This window comes from Antedon bifida, chromosome 6 (assembly GCF_963402885.1).
Source record: "Antedon bifida chromosome 6, ecAntBifi1.1, whole genome shotgun sequence".
Classification (NCBI taxonomy): Eukaryota; Metazoa; Echinodermata; class Crinoidea; order Comatulida; family Antedonidae; genus Antedon; species Antedon bifida.
Genome location: NC_136231.1, coordinates 14,256,443 through 14,274,107, shown reverse-complemented (window position 1 = coordinate 14,274,107; position 17,665 = coordinate 14,256,443). Strand labels below are relative to the sequence as shown.

The 17,665-nt window shown below is 34.0% G+C and overlaps 1 protein-coding gene across 1 annotated transcript in view; it reads right to left on the bottom strand.

Moving 5' to 3' along the window:
* LOC144845409 (ubiquitin carboxyl-terminal hydrolase 24-like) overlaps positions 1 to 17,665 on the bottom strand; it is a 52,183-nt gene that overhangs the window by 13,499 nt on the left and 21,019 nt on the right. Inside the window, exons 17-37 of the mRNA XM_078702712.1 lie at positions 16,849 to 17,015; positions 16,295 to 16,472; positions 15,845 to 15,943; positions 15,049 to 15,165; positions 14,574 to 14,707; positions 14,372 to 14,456; positions 13,814 to 13,936; positions 12,880 to 13,073; positions 11,832 to 12,060; positions 11,284 to 11,437; positions 10,385 to 10,540; positions 8,893 to 9,124; positions 8,714 to 8,775; positions 7,895 to 8,083; positions 4,660 to 4,771; positions 4,167 to 4,311; positions 3,578 to 3,697; positions 2,982 to 3,203; positions 2,685 to 2,767; positions 1,949 to 2,087; positions 839 to 958 (exon numbers count right to left, since the gene is read on the bottom strand). Coding sequence (XP_078558838.1) covers positions 839 to 958; positions 1,949 to 2,087; positions 2,685 to 2,767; positions 2,982 to 3,203; positions 3,578 to 3,697; positions 4,167 to 4,311; positions 4,660 to 4,771; positions 7,895 to 8,083; positions 8,714 to 8,775; positions 8,893 to 9,124; positions 10,385 to 10,540; positions 11,284 to 11,437; positions 11,832 to 12,060; positions 12,880 to 13,073; positions 13,814 to 13,936; positions 14,372 to 14,456; positions 14,574 to 14,707; positions 15,049 to 15,165; positions 15,845 to 15,943; positions 16,295 to 16,472; positions 16,849 to 17,015 — 3,060 coding nt within the window. The remainder of the gene's footprint in view (positions 1 to 838; positions 959 to 1,948; positions 2,088 to 2,684; positions 2,768 to 2,981; positions 3,204 to 3,577; positions 3,698 to 4,166; positions 4,312 to 4,659; positions 4,772 to 7,894; positions 8,084 to 8,713; positions 8,776 to 8,892; positions 9,125 to 10,384; positions 10,541 to 11,283; positions 11,438 to 11,831; positions 12,061 to 12,879; positions 13,074 to 13,813; positions 13,937 to 14,371; positions 14,457 to 14,573; positions 14,708 to 15,048; positions 15,166 to 15,844; positions 15,944 to 16,294; positions 16,473 to 16,848; positions 17,016 to 17,665) is intronic.

The following is a 17,665-nucleotide window of genomic DNA, read 5'->3' as shown; positions in this document are numbered from 1 at the left end:
CCTGACAGGGGGGGGGGGGGTAATTGTCCGGGGGTAGTTGTCCAGGGGTTAGTTGTCCAGGGGTTAGTTGTCCTACGGAGGTAAAGATTAAGATTATTTGCCCTCGTAGTATTGTCCAGGTCCAGGAGGTAGTTGTCCTACGGGGAGTATTGTGTCAGAGGTAGTTGTCCGCGGGGTAATTACCGGGGGGGGGGGGTAATTGTCGGGGGGGGGGGGGTAATTGTTCCTTGGGGGTAATTGTCCGGGGGATAGTTGTCCAGGGGGTAGTTGTCCAGGGGGTAGTTGTCCTAAGTGGGTTGTTGTCCTAAGGGGGTTGTTGTCCTAAGGGGTAGTTGTCCTAAAGGGGTAGTTGTCCAGGTGGTGGTTGTCCGGGGGGTAGTTTTCCGGGGGGTAAATGTCCAGGGGGTGAATATCCGGATACGCTATATCACTATAAAAAAAGAGCATGTTTTCATGTGAACTGCACTTAAAAAGACGCTGTTATGATAGTGGTTAAGCTCCATCTACATTATCTAACTAGTTTGACAAAAAAAGTGTGATGTGCCCAAATATGGTAGTGATATGACATAACCCTGTCCATATATGGGCTCATCATATTTTGATAAAGTTTGATACTGTAGATAGAGCTTTATATAAGTAATGATAACAATTATCAAACTGCAAGTTACAGCCATTGGGTTTGTGAACTCAAGCCTATTAAACTTCATTTATCACTTACTTTGCCATCTAAACTTCAGTTATCTTACAATCTTTATGGTTTAAGGCCAATTTACACAGACGAGCGGTAACGTTAATAAAAATTTATAATATTATTTAAACAATTTAAACATAAATTTACCTTAAAATGATCATCAAATTTGAGAGCTCTTCCAGCTTCCCAATCGTAGCCAAATCTCTTGAGATGAATTAGCAACACAGGTGGCAACGTCTTGATGCATGTTCTCTTAATTGTATTGCGCTAAAATAAACAATGCATCAATATTTTGTCAATGTATATTTCCAAGCACTTTCATGAATAACTAAACTTAATTAAAAATTGCAAATGGGAAAAGGCTGGTTATATATATATTTTTCTTCTTTAGAGTATATAGATTTTGACCCAGAAAAGTTAATTATCATTTTCACGCTGCTGCTCTAGCCCGCTACATCACAAGAGATGACTCATTTATTAACCGCAAGCAGCGGTTGAACGACAAATCCCAAAGCATTTCTGGTATTTATGAGTCCCATGATATTATATAATACTGTAATTCGCTGTCAGATAATCATTGAATTATTATCAAAACAGTCCATTGAAGTTTTTGTTTGTAATAGGATACTTCACACTTGAAGTATCTAGGCGTGATGAAGTGACCCCCAGACTTGACCTTATCAATAAAATAAACTAAAGTGACAGAAATTGAGTCTGTGTTTCATATCAAAGTTATTCACTTCTGTAACAAAAAAATAATATTTATTCACATATAAAAAGAGAAAAGAAACGTTTAATTATAACTCAAAAACCATTGTCTGACAGACAATTTAAGTATTTTTTGCTTTAAATTACATTTTTTTCAGGTAAAATAACTATTATGTGACAATAAAATGACACATTCAAAAACAAATTTGAAATAAAAAATATTTTTCAGAGGGACAATATATCTTTAAAACTGTTAAGTCAATAAGCGAGCAGCGTTTTTTGTAAGAAATATTTCTTGTTTATATTGTATTCTTCAATTTCATTGGTTAATTAGCCATTTGGAATTAGCCTTAACGGAAAGTGATATCTAATGGTGATAACTAACGCACTCTAATGCACGTTCAGCTTTCTATAAACATTTTGAAAATGTTTGCCACACGGCGTTGACTGATTGTGATCGAAAATCAACTTGCCGTGCACGCCGTCTATAACTCTTCTACTCCATGTCCAAAGTTGGAGGCGTGTTATAATATTTACATATTTGTTTACCTTTTCATTGCACTTTTCACAAAGATATGCATTATCTCCTTCCAACATTTCACCACGCACAAACTGCTCCAAAGAAGCGTCTAGATTTTGACTTTTCACGGTGAGGTTCAAAGCAAAGAACTCTTCCTCACGCTCGTACCTAAAACAACATTTCAGTTTGTGATTCAGTAAGAAATAGTTCATATGTGATTCTTATATACAATCAGTTGGAAGGGAGGTTTCAATTTGCAACGAGCTATAGTAGGATCAGATAATTGTGTCTCTGGTTATCACCTGGACCTACAATCTGCCAAAACTTATCAAGGAATCGAGTAAGGAGACATGTGGCTTTTATTTTTTATTTCATATGCATACAACAGCAATAATACAGGGTCGATAAACTATTTTATAATTTATATCATGTTTATAAACTAAATCTCATTTGAGGCTTAGAGAGCAAAGCTGAAAGAGTTCCAACTCTAGCACTACGTTAGGATTGAACCCTAGACCTTGGGATTGGAAGGCCAACAAGCTACAGCTCCACAATGAATTACCATGATTCAACTTATACTTCTAGGTCGTCCCAATTTGAAAGCTTCCTACTATATGACAATAGCAAGTTTTTTTCTCAACTTGTATTTCATCGGACATGTTCTCAGAATTGATATGGATGCTTTTTCACTTGCTACTTCAATTTAAGTCATGTTTTATCGATTCTACATTCATTGTAAACAGCTGCAAGATATTATTAGCTCACCTGTGAGGGCAGTCTTGACATATCTTTTGGTCTGTGAAGACTCCTTGGAACTTGCTTTTAAAGACTTGTTTTTTGCTGTTAGCCTAAAATTCAAATGAATAAACGGGGTCAGGAATTATTTAAATTCATTTGAAGAGTGAAAAAGAAACAAAATAAAAGATTTGGTTTTTGGTTCTTATTAAAAACTTTTGTCCATTCATTATCTTTCAATTCTCTCCAATTCAATTCAATTCCCCCCCCCCCCCCAACCAAAAAAAAAAAAAAAAAAACCACTAACATCAGGTAAATAAAACTAACCTTTAGAAATTCATCAATTTGATCTGTTAAATCAGTGAAAAATTCAAACGCATCCTGTTGTTCCCTGATATTGACCGGCTCACCCCACAATTTGAATACCCGCCAAAACCGTTCTGGCTCGTAAAACTGTAATTTACTCTCCATCAGATGACCAAAGATCATCTGTAGTTGATAGAATACTGTGTCGTCATCATCATCATTGTCATGGCAACCAAGAATCTCCTGAAAATAAATGAGTGTAATGATGCCGCAGTACGAGAAGAACTAAAAGTCACTCATAAACAAATTTGTATTATGTTGGGTTCATAATATATATCTTATTTGGAAACTTGTTAAGAGGTCAAGTTGGCATGTAGCATGTAAATGTACCAATACATACTTGTTATGTTTATTATTATGTAGTTTTCTTGCTGTGTACTTTTTCCGTCTTAGTTTTTAATGTTTTCTTCATGTAAAGTATTATCTTTAAGCATTTTATTTTAGTATATTGTTTAATAATTAATTGTAACATCAATAAATATATGTTACGGAAAATATAGAAATACTTTACCTCTCACATCAATAAATATATGTAAATTTAAATATAAATACTTTACCTCTCGTATTCCTGGAATCATATACAGCTGCTGAATCACAGAATTCATGTAACAAGTAGCACCGCCGTTTTTCAACCCAACATATTTACTAGGTGACCTACCATCAACCGGTGGGGATAACTGTAAAAAAAAAAAAAAAAAAAAAAGCTCTAAAGTTCTAAAGATTTAAGTGTTAATTTCAAGAGTAGGAATAGTGTGTAGTAGTAGTGTGTTGGTGTACAACAGCAATGTAGTATCTGTGCTAACTTGATTTGATCTATCATAAGCAATGACCTTCCCACAGGTATGAATGGTCACTGAGTGATAGGTTTGCATAGACACTTACTATATCTAGAGGTTCTATCCCTTAGCCATTGTTGTTGAATCTTTGTGTTTTTCATACTGTATGCAATGTAAACAACTCATTTCATGTATACCACATGTAAACATGACATTAACATATATCTTATCTTAACAGTGAAAAAAAAAATTAAGTTAAGCCTCTTAAAGCTCACTTGATTTTTACTCTTTATAGCGCTGTGAGGTAGCAGTTTAAGAGCGCTTTATAAATGCTCAGTAATATTATTATTATTAACAAGTTTAAACTTACATCCCATTGCACTTGTACAGATGCTGAAGGCTGGTGATGCATTAATGATAAATGCTGAGCTACTTGACTAAGGTTCTCTGAACAATTATCACATAATGTTACAAGGAGATCATAAGCAGCTGACTTGGCTGTGTTACATGCTAACCTAAACAAAATAACAAATAACAATACAGTTAATGACAACACACCACAAAAATCACACTTAAAAAGTCAACAATGTACTATTATATATCATATCTTAAGGATATATTGTACCTTGGTTAGATCGAAAAAAAAAAAAAAATGTTTTCTAAAAAAAAACCCCTGTAATTTAAAACATAAAATAGTCAATTGACTTTGAGTAAATGGGTTTTTGGTAGAATTTAACAGTTTCTTTTTTTTTTTTCATGTTTTTGGGGGACAATACATCTTGAAATAAATGATAGACATATTGCAAAAATAAAAGAAATCCATGACAGAGATAATGATTTGGTAAATTGAAGTCAATACTTACTTTGGGTTGAGGTTTAGGTTTGATGTAACCCTAGAATTGTTGGCATTGGCGAGTATAATCCGTGAAGCTGGGAACAAATACTCATTTAACATGCTGCCAATTAGCTGTTTACCTACAATGAAAATAACACATTTTATATAGGATGACCCTATATTCAGGCTAGGATATTTTTGGATTTGCAGTATTTCTTATTTATACTGGGTGACCTCTTCAGTACAAGACTGGTACTCCCAGTATAGTAGCACATCTACTATTTTCAAATAGTTGTGAATTTTGCACATGTGCAATTTATGTGCATGGGACCACTGCCTTTAAAGGGGGGTTCCGGGTTTAAAATGAATAGTAAAAAATGTAAAATATATTTGTTTGTCTCTTGAACGGTAAAAGTTTCAATTTATATAAGCGCCCAGTGAAGCAGAACGAAGGCTGTGAAATGAGGCCAGATTACAAGTGCAGCTACGGCGATATGACACTGTGTTACAGAATAGGAAATTCGTGAAATGGTCAATCTTCCGACGACTCGTTATCATTAACCATATCAATTACTTTTGTAAAATTATACTTATCTGATGTAATTTTAGTCGGTCTTCCCATTTATGAAGTCAATTTTCTATGAAAATTTATCAAAACAGTGAAAACTTAGATATGTTTGCACTTTACGTTTGCCGATTTTCGCACTGACTTAGGGAAAGCCTTCAAAATCAATGAAGCGTAACGTATACATTCCTGCTGAGCGAGGAGAGCGAGACGATGATACACGTGCTCTCCTCTCTGCCCATGCTTGGCATCGTCACGTGATAAGCAGATACAATACCAAACTGGTCGGGTCGAGTATACCCCGTTTATAATCACAACATGAACGATGTACAGTATTTGATTGAAGGTCGACTCGACCTACCGGAATGGTATAGATAACATAGCTCGAATGAGACAGTTGGAATATTTGTAAACATAAGTATTGCTAATGTTTTAACAAGTGTAGCCTATAGTAAAAGGCCTGGTAGTATCAATTCGCATAGGGTCTACTACACTAGCTAGCTCAATTTTTAACTGGGCCGGATCGGCCAGGTCTCCTTCCTACTACCTACCTGGTCTAATTGCTTGCTGCAGTATCCGCTTTTTTGGAGAGTAAACTAGGCCTATTTTAGGGTCCTCCTAAATACCAAGACCTACCAAGACCTACCAAGACCTACCAAGACCTACCAAGACCTGTCAATTTAAAGTTTTAATTTAACGAAATATGATATATATAGACTTCTAATAGCATTTCCAACAATAAAACCTAAATTTTAGCGCTATATAGACACCAAAAATGTTAAATAATCGACAAGCTTCGCGTTCGCGAAACGAACTGAGTTGATGCATACATTGCGTCACAAATGTCCGTATTGCGTCAACTAGTATGACCTACCAAGAACTACCAAGACCTGTCAATTTAAAGTGTTATTTTAACGAAATATAATATATATAGACTTCTAATAGCTTTTCAAACAATAAAACCTCAATTGTAGCGCGATATAGACACCAAAAATGTTAAATGTAGGCCTATGACCCAGTAGGCCTATGACAGGAGAACTGCGTCGAGTGTCAGTGAGTCATACTAGTTGACGCAATACGGACATTTGTGACGCAATGTATGCATCAACAACTCAGTTCATTTCACGAAGCTTGTCGATTATTTAACATTTTCGTAACATTTTTGGTGTCTATATCGCGCTTAAATTGAGGTTTAATTGTTGGAAATGCTATTAGAAGTCTATATATATCATATTTCGTTAAAATAACACTTTAAATTGACAGGTCTTGGTAGTTCTTTGTAGGTCATACTAGTTGACGCAATACGGACATTTGTGACGCAATGTATGCATCAACTCAGTTTGTTTCGCGAACGCGAAGCTTGTCGATTATTTAACATTTTTGGTGTCTATATCGCGCTAAAATTAAGGTTTTATTGTTGGAAATGCTATTAGAAGTCTATATATATCATATTTTGTTAAATTAACACTTTAAATTGACAGGTCTTGGTAGTTCTTGGTAGGTCTTGGTAGTTCTTGGTAGGTCTTGGTAGGTCTTGGTAGGTCTTGGTATTTAGGAGGACCCCTATTTTAGGCCTACTTAGACGATCGGGACACCATACGTGCGGACGGCGATCGGACCTTGTTTTGCCTCAATATTTACAGCCGATTTTGTAGAACGTTTTAGGTTTAGATTGTTTAGGAGTTTGGTTGATAGGATGGGTTTGGATCCACTGAGTTTTGTTATTTATGGGCCAATCGTTTAGTAGTAGGCTAGCTAGGCCCATGATGGGCCCAATGTTTTAAAACGTAGGGTAGCCATCGTGGCATGGAATCCCTAGTCAGAATGGCTCTCACCCATGACAAAAAATGATTTAGGCTAGGCCTAGCCTAGTACTTGAAGCCGATAATACGATCTGAACTATTCGAGGTATAAAAATAGTGTAACTGTATACAATCTATATATAATCTGTACGATGGAGTAATCTGTACTAAATTTTGTATTTCATTAAATGTCAAATAAATATATGCTACTACTGTTATTATTACACTTTAGGCCTAGCTTAGAAAATCTACAAAAAATGTATTTCACAATGATCGGGTGGTCGTGGTTTGACAGGGGAGAGAGATGTAAATTAGTTGACAAACACAACGTACATGACGTCGCGAGTTTGGAATCCACTGATGACGTGATTTTGTGAATATCTCATGAATATTAATGAGCTTCCCTAAGCTGCTGAAAAACAGACTTTCCATGAATTTACCCTAAAATGTATATGAAATTTAATTTTTTAATTTCTCGTTATTACTTCTTCATTCTGACATGTCTATATTGTTATAATATTTTTTATTTAATAAATAAACGATATTTAAAAGCAATTTTAAACCCACAATCCCCCTTTAAATCCCATCTGCAGAAAGAGGCAATGTCATACAACTATCTGTATCTAGGTATAAATTGTAATCATTTTGCTTGCTGATATACTTGCTAAAACAAACATAATTTAGTGTAACACAAGGCTTTAAACAAAATTGGACACATATGTTTATGTTTTGTTTTTTTATGAATTTTTTCAAGACTGTATGCTGGCTGATCTCTACTAAATCTTGTGACTAAATCATGGTAAGTTTGTGACATTGGTACATTTACAATGTTTTATTAAAATGCTGTTTTATTATTCTTTATATCATGTTGCCACAGATATTTTTTGTATATTTACCAATTTGTTTTTTGTCGATGTCCTCACAAGTAAGAAGATTCTTCATTAAGAGTAAATGACCTGTGATGAGTTGGTTTTCAACCTCAACAGCACTCTCCTCACAAGCACCAGATTCAAAGTTACTAAGCCATTCAATCTCATCCTCCAACATTGACCTTGGATTCACTCCTAGGATAGTTTGTTCTTCCACTGAAATTCAATCATTACCAAAGTTAAGCAATGTTGGGCCTGGTTGCATTCTGGATGGGAGTTCTGGAATCGCAGCAGGTGCTGTATATACCAGAGAATGATGGTGTAATGATAATATCGGGCTGGCATGTGATAGGCATGGGTTAGAGCCTATCTGTACCATACTAACTGTATCTTAGACAAGATGCTTAAAGGCCAATTTACACGGTAACGGTAAGTAGAAAAACCACATAACTTGTCACATATGTAGAATCTGTATCTACAGTATCCAAAGCGGAAACCGCCTGTACACTATGTATTGTGTGTAAATGGTCATAAGGAATAACAGATTCTATATTTTTATTACCTTTTTATTGCTCGTCAGTGTAAATTGGCCTTTACAACCTAAGAACTTTATGTTAATTCATTGTAAGTATGTATATGGGGTGTGCTTTCTAAAAACAGTTTTGGAAGATTCTAGGTCAAAACGACAAACAAGACACAATGTACGTTACATGTAGGTCTTAGCAAATCGAAAACTCTTATACAATACTATAGCCTGACCAAATTAATTAATTTTTTTTTCCCAATATTCTAATTTTGTTATATGGTGCTGGGAGTTTCATACTTAACCAAGTCTATCTTACATACCTGTTAATCTTTCAAACAATAGACATCGCAGATTAAAATATTGTTTGCATTGACTTAGCAATCTGAGATAGAAAATAGTTATATTTTAAAACAGAAAACCTAATAGTATCAGTAATTCACTCAATATGTAAAGTCTTTAGTTTAGTAGTCTTTAATTTAGACTCAAGGCCTATGCCTACCTTAAATTTGAAGACCTGGTATATGTACTAGTGAGCCACAGGGGAACGTGTGCCTTGATGAACACTTGGATTAGGAAGAGCTTAGGCTGGAGTAGATGTGGGCTATCCTGGATATGTGTGGTAGCTAACGCATACAGCTGTTCCATAGCTGCCGTCCGTACATCTGGATGAGCAGACGCTAACAAGATTTCAATTATGAAGTCGTTGACAGATGGAAGACTGTAGAAAGAATCTAGATAACAAAAAGAAGCTTGTTTGAAAATATTTAAATACAATTTTTCATTCCATTTTATTAATCTATTCATCCAAAGAGAAAATATTAAAAATATAGAATAAAATACATTAAAAGATTAAAAGCTCCATCAACAAAAAGCTAAAAGCTTGTACGTGGTTGATGACCTAAAAAACTTACTAAACAACCATAAAACAGTCAATACAATAATATAAATCTAGTTTAAAAACAACAAAATATGTATTAAAAAAATGTTGACATTATTCTACTGCAGTTAAACTACATTTTTTTAAAACTGCAATAACATATTTTAGTTTTTTCCAATCTAGATATTGATGATGCATAATTAAATAATTAGTATGTATGATTACCCATAAAATGCTTGTTCTATAATTGCATACGAGGCATGGCATCACAAAATCGGCGCAGTGTCGGAAATAATTATTTTTTAGATTTTGATATATTCATAAACTATATTTAATAAGCTTTCAAATGAGGCGTTGTTTATTAAAATTGGTTTATTTTATGAAGAGTTATTAATGAAAACATACGAGTCACTTTCTAGCTCTGGAAATCTTCATTTTGAGAAAATCAACAATGAAGTAGCGACGCCGATTAGCTGGGCCTGGCCTAGCCCGCCGATCAACGCGACAAGACTCTCTGTCAAAACTTGCTATTATCTCCTCAATAACGGCTAAATAGTCGACAATATATCAATGTATTATATTTTTTTCTATTTTTTAAAAATATATGGATAAAAATAACGATTAAATTCCTAAATATTCCTTACATACAGGTTAAAAAGTAAATAAAATATATTTACTGCAGTAACTGCAGTAGAATCATTTTGAAATGGTCTTTTAGGTATCACAAATTAAACTTCAAACCATATATATATCAGTTACAAGTACTACTTGTTTTTTTAGGCAAGGTATTTATCAAAGAACAGTAAAACGTGTTATGAAGACACATTAAGCAAAAGTCTGTAAGTGTGAACCTCCAAAAAAGATATATAAACATTTTGATAAATTACTTATGATGCGTTTATTCACTTATTTCAACAATATTTTATGAGGGTGGTCCATCCAGCTGAAGTTGATCATTAGGGAGCCTCAGTACAATACCATTTGACAGGACAATAATAAGAACATATATAATCAGTTGACAACAATTAAAAATAAAATTAAAATAAGTAGAATTTATAATCAACAAACTAAATAAAATAATGAATATATTGAAAAAAAAGGTAAAGGTACTTACTGAGAAGTTGACTACGAAGCTGAAGGCAAGCTACAAGGAGTTCAAGAGCGTCACGGGCAATCATTGCATCACCAGCAGACACCTTTGACTTCAACAAGCAGACACCAGACTGCAGATTCTGCACATCACTTTCACTGCATGAGCTAGTCGCACTTCCTAAACAAATCAATAATTCAAACATAAATCAACACAACACACAAAAGCATGGTTAGGTGCCCCCTGAAAAAAATAATTATTAAGAAATTTGTTGTTGAATATTTTATTTTAATGTCACATAATAGTTATCAACTTTGACCAAAAATTGTATCGAAAACAATTTATTTATACGTGAAAAACTGTAATTTAATGCAGCCAATGAATTTGGGTTTTTGGTTTAATTTAACCAATTATTTTGTCATTTTATAAGTGAAAACATTTTTGTTTTTGCTTTTTTCTACCGAAGTGATTAACTTTATTTACTACAAAATAACCCATTCAAAGTCTGATTTAATTAATCTTCATTTTTCATGTTTTTGGGGGACAAAACATCTTTAATTCTTTAAATAAAATCATCATATTAGTGCACAACTCTCTTTAAGTTACGAACAATGTTTATTGTTTGGTAACAAGATATCTAGTTATATTCCCTTTCAATGTTTATTGCATCTGTACTTATATGCATTATATTAGTGCACAACTCTCTTTAAGTTACGAACAATGTTTTTGTTTGGAAACAAGATATCTAGTTATATTCCCTTTCAATGTTTATTGCATCTGTACTTATATGCATTGAAAAAAATAAATGTCTTAAATATGAAATAATAATAATATCAATGAAAGAGCAAGAAACTGAACAACATGGTCAAATTAAACTGTAATAAACCCTGAAATACTTTTGATTAAGAACCAATTTATTTTACCTGTGCTACTTTGGCGACTTCTTCTGCCAATGCTGTAGGAAAGACCATGGTTAGATTGATTGGAGCTTGCTAAGTATAGCCTCCCAGCAGCCGCTGCCCAAGACACTCGCATAAATTGTGAAATCATAGAAGTATACTCTGCTGAACTCATAGTCTGTAACACAAGAGGCTAGCTGATTAATCTAAGATAAAGTGTATCATGTTTGTTTAGTTGGTAGGAGTAGCATTATGAATGTTGATTTGATTCATTTGATGCAAAACATAAACATTCATATAACTCGGAGATGAATGGCCAGTAGCAGGCTCAATAGCTTGCTTCCATTTGTTCTAATTCAACATAAAAATGTAATTAGATTGGGGGTTGGTTTGTCCATATCCAGGTACTGTTCGGTTGTCGTATTTATTATTGCTAGCAATAAAAAATTAGCATTTGTAATGTGATTTTTAGTAAATTTTGCTTGTAGAACGCACCTTCATATCAAAGTGTGCCACTGTTACAAAAGTGTATCTTCAAATAAATTATTATTATTATATATTATTAGTATCACCTGAATGACTGAAATTGCAACCTCAGTACCATCTTTGCCAGTGAAGTCACCCCCAGCACTTCCAAGACTGCTCATCCGATTCCAAAGTCCTGACTTCCGAGGGGATGAGGAGCTAATACTTGAGCTGGAGAAACAAGAGCTATCCAGCGTTGCCTCTTGCTGACTGGACGATAATATCGAAAGGTCATTCTCTATTAGGGCTGTCGTCGTTTGACCACATAAGACAAACCTAAAATCAAAAGTTTGTAACAATAATAGTGTATTAAAGATGTATTGTCCCACAAAAACATGAAACAAATAAGATTAATTAAATCAAACTTTGAATAGGTTTTTTTGTAGTTAATAAAGTTAATCCCTTCGGTAAGACAAACCTAAAATCAAAAGTTTGTAACAATAATAGTGTATTAAAGATGTATTGTCCCACAAAAACATGAAAAAATAAGATTAATTAAATCAAACTTTGAATAGGTTATTTTGTAGTTAATAAAGTTAATCCCTTCGGTAAAAAAAGATTGAAAAAAAATGTTTTCTCATTTAAAATGACAAAATAAATGGTCAAATTCAACCAAAAACACATTGGCTGGCAGCCAATTTGACTATTTTTTGCTTTAAATTACAGTTTTTCAAGTAAATACACTTTTTTCCAATTCAATTTTTGTTCAAAGTGGATAACTATTGTGACATTAAAATGGCATGAATTCAACAAAAAAATGTTAAAAATTATTTTTTCAGGGGGACAATACATCATTAAATATTCGTTATATCCAAATAGCATATAAAAAAAACAAACATGACATAAGAACTGTACTAAATAATATTACATAGAAATAATTTGTAAATCTTATGCAATTTACAAACACAAGGAATATTGTTACTTATACCGGCCGTTTTACTTTATCGTTTTGATTTAGCTTTTTGCTTATTTTATTTTGTACCTCCATTGAGATCCAGCCACTGATACCCAGAGCATTGTCATTTTTGCAGTAATTTGCCTTTGAATTTAAACAAAAAAAAAAGATAATATAAACAAAATTGGAGAAATACTTACCTTGCAAGTTGAATACAGATAGAATAGCATCCTCTTCTTGTCTCCTCATCAGCATCAGATGGAATAGCATCCTTCTGCAGTATGTTCACAATTAAACTCAATCCACCAGCATTCAGAAAAGCTTCACGGAATCTTCTTGTTGATTGGATACCATTATCTTCATGATTGGCCGGCATCAGACAAGCATTAAGTACCTATGAAGTCGAAGTCAAAGTGATTGTGATTTTGTGAAGTCTTAAAAAGTTTTGTATGAGGATTTGAATCTAGCAAAGATGGGTGTTGAAATGTTAAAGTTGGTTGGGAATAACATTGAAAAGTTAAGTAATGTTAGGTGGTTGCGTTTCTGGATGGGAGATCATCTGGGAGTCTCGTTGGGTGCTGTATATACTGGAGAGTAATGGTTTAATGATAATATCGGACAAGCATGTGATAGGCATGGATTCGAGCCTATCTGTACATACTGATTGCATCCTTAGGCAAGATGCTTTACTCTCATTGCCTTGTCCTTTTGATGGGATGTAAAGACGTTGGTTCTGTTTATTTGGTACACTATAAAGAAAAAAATGTAGGGAATCGTCTCCCGGTGTGCTAATCTGGTGGGTTCTGATCTGGTGGGCGCTGCACTGCTGGATGCAGTGGGTCTGTGGAGGACCTAATTTTAATTTTCCCAATTTCCAGTTATGCTTGAGGACCAGAATAAATACACATTTACTTTCAGGTACTCGGTTTCTTGGGTGGTTTCTGTATTGAAATTACGCTTGGAGAAAATGAAATAAGTAAGATTTTTGCCGATTGAAAGATTTGTGGGTGTTCCCATCCAACCACCACCACTCAGTACAATTATATCTATGACCTAGATCTGAAAGCAATCTTACCATCAAAGTATATTTCAGATACACAGTCAAACTAAAAATAATATAACAAATGAAAATACCTCTAAGTTATAAAGCACCCTAAACGCAGACATTGATGACTGTGAAGAAGTTGTGAATAAATCTTGCAGCACTTGACGGTGGGCTTTAACTGGTGATCCTTCCAAGCTTTCAGCATCTTCATTCTATAAACATAAAGAACGTTAACAACAATCTATTAATTAATGTCACTCGATTTCTTGCTAAGCCTCTAGGCTAGGCCCATCTCTTACCTTATTTTAAATTATAAACTGGGACAGGGATATGCTTCTATATGCAAAGGTGATCATAAAGTCGGAGTTGAATTATACCCGAGGTGGGATTTTACCAAAGGTGGGACTATACCCGAGGAACTATGGTATGTTGACTTTACATAACATGATAAATCTAGAAAAATCAGGTACATTTAATGTAATGTACCCTTATTCACTATTTTTGTTTGGATGAATTTTGTACAAATTATAGCACTCTTTATGATTTGGTCACATCTCTCAATAGTTTATTTGTTTTGACTTCTGCCATGGATTTTCCATTGAGGAAGTATTAAAGATTACTACATAAACATCAGATACTATACTTACATTGCGACATATATTATCTAAAGCTTCTACGACTGATGGATCGGTGGGTATAAGGCGAAGAAGATTGCGCACTCTTTCCGTAATTCTGAAATAAAAGTCACATATCACTAAAAAAAATTTATAGCATAAAACTAATTATTTTAATTAATTTTTGTACTATAACTTTAAGGCTGTAAAATAAAACATTTGAATTCATTCTTACTTTGGTTCATCTAAATCTGCTAACTGATAGAGCATCTCAAATACTTGACCACCAGTTGCCATGACAACACCAGGTAACGATCTTTCCAACTCTATTGCATAAGCTGTTCGTGGTTGGAAGCTGATATTAATTTGCTACAAATAAAATTAAAAGTATTTATATTACTTCTTGCATTGTTATTCTCTTAGGTGCTGCAAGTTTTTGTGTATTTATGAATGATTTTTAGATTGTTATTGTTGATATTTTTTGAATAACCTTAATGTGCTACTTGGTAAGTGGGTAACATTGGCATTTTAGCCATAGGGATTTAGTTTCCTTTTTTGTTTCCTGCCAATTAATTGTAGTTGTTTATTGTTGTGTTTATGGTAATAAAGAATAAGAATCACCAAATATTTTATCTATTGAACAGGACAATTGTAAATTTCTGTCACCCAAATAATAGTATTCCTTGCCGAGTCTGTAAGCTTACACTTACCTCATCATTACGTGTATTGTACTGAATACTAGATACCATAGTCTGCTTAACTGTCAGTGACTGCTCTTCTTCAAATGATAACTGGCGAAGTAATTTCTGATCTTTACTTGGAAGAAGCTTCAATAGAAATGTATATGATTATCAAACGGTGCCCATGTGATAATATACAAATAATGAATGTTTAATTATTGAGTTGGATGGTGAGAATATTTCGTGAGTAGAAAAATCGACCGCTCTATTCTCACGAAGTGGAGCCAAGTTGAAATAAATATTCTCTCTTTTCATTCAATGAATACAAAGCATTTATTATTTGTTTTATAAAAGTTAACTTTGATTCAATTTATCCATTGTAAATTATTGACGAATGCTAGGCTCTTTAAAAGGGCAGTGCTCCAACTGAGACGCGGAGTAGAACAGTTATAGACGGCACACACAAGTTGATTTCCGAATGCGATCAATCAACATCGTCGTATGGCAAACATTCTAAAAAATGTTTACATAGCTGAATGTGCATACGAGAGTGTTAATTATCATCATTAGATATTACTTTTTTATTTAGATGGAGCTAATTCTAAATGACATGTGATGCGTAATTGACCAATCACAATAATGAGATAATTTCATTGTTGACGGTCTTATTCAACTTGGCTCCAACTGGATCCAGACTTTCATTCAATGAATGAACATATTTTCTACATTCAACATCTACTAAACATTCATTATTTGAAGGCGATATTATCATAAATCACTCTATACACAAAGAAACCAAAATAATAAAAAAACAATAAATAAATACCATGGCATCATTGGCAGCAATCTGTACATTATCTGTGTTGGTTTTTAAACGTATAGCAATCTTTGTCCGAACACTCCTTAAACTTTCATTTGAATGTCCCTAGATAGAAATATAAAGTTTGACAAAAAAATTGAGATGTGCCCAAATATGGTAGTGATATTCCCAAATATGGTAGTGATATGATATCATAATGTCCATATAAGGGCACATCACATTTCACATAAAGTTTGATAGTGTAGACATACATAACGAAATATGAAATATTGAAAATTTGCAAATAACCATACAATTAATTTGTATCATGGTACAAAAGAAAAATTCAATAAGAATATTTCCTTACCACTTTATTTTATTAAAGAATCTTAAGTGTGGTTAAAATTAATAAAAATTAGAAAAAGTTTAAGAGGTTGTTCACACTACTCTGTGATACTCTCGTGTCCAATAACTTACAACTAGTGTAAACTCATGTTTAGGAATATCACATGACACATGCATCGTGATTGGATGACCTTGGTAGGATGCTTCATGAGGCAGAATCGTCCTCGTACACGTATGTTGATCCTCTACCGTTGTTACGTAAGTCTCTGCCAACTGTAGAAGCCTCTCGATTGTCAATAAACGAGCATACCTACGAAAATTTGATTTCAATTAGTGTGATTTTTAAAATAATATACAGGTTGTAAAATGTTATTTTTTATCTTTGTATTCTGGAACTTGCAGTATAAATTCTTGCAATACCTCTTAAATCACCCAATCTGTACTGTACCTAGATTTCTCAAGTATTATAGGAATATCTAGGAATACAGCATCACATGTTTCACATGTATCTAACCAGAACCTAATCCTTAACCTAACCTTACATGATACAAGCACCACATGTGATACAAATGAGATGCTGTAATACCAAATATTCCTATTATACTGGACAAATATTGTAGTAAGTGGAGATACAGCACTGAGAAATGGTACTTAAATCTTTGATTATTCAAATATTAAAGACTCACCTGGATGGACTTGGTAGTGAGGCTACATCAGGTAGTGTGGCTGCTGTGAGTGCCTTGTTGGCTTTGGAAATGGCAAAAGCTATGGCTGATCCTCCTAGAGTGACAGTTGCATCTTCAAGCCGATTGTAACACTCCGCTATGAACCTCTTGTGAACGCTAATTGTATCCTAAAACAAAATTAAAAGATACAATATTTAATAATATTTTAAACAATTTTATATGTACTGAAATAGTTTTATCTCATTTCATTATCTACTGTATATTATTATGATCTTTATTTGTATAGTTAGGTTTGTGCTACATCATGTTTTCGCAAAAGTAAATAAAATATGGTTGAGGCTGTCTTGATGTTGCGGTTGTTATGCTCTTCTGGAGACAAACCATAACTACAATTGGCACAGGTTCAAGACACTTCTCAACCATTGTTCTGGTGGTAGAACAAGTCTTCTCGGGTAAGGACGTAAAGTTAGAGGTACAGTGTACACATCTGGCTTGTGTGCACTCTAAAGAACCCAGTACATTTTTCGGAAGAGGAGTGGTTACTCGGGTGTACTGGTCCATGCAGCCCTGTCGTTGTGGACAGACGAAAGGGCAGGTGGCAGAATTTGACACGAAAGGACCCTTAGAGGAGAAGAAAGTTGTGGTATGTGCACACCTGTGTGCAATTCAGCCAGGTAGGCTGCAAGTCGCAGGTTATTTTCCCATTTACATTTTAATGCATGGCAAATCTTTATTTGTATCATGCTATTGAGCCAAACTTTCAAGTCCTACTAGTTCTTTACGCGTCGTCTGACGGCTCTGAAACATGGCATGCATA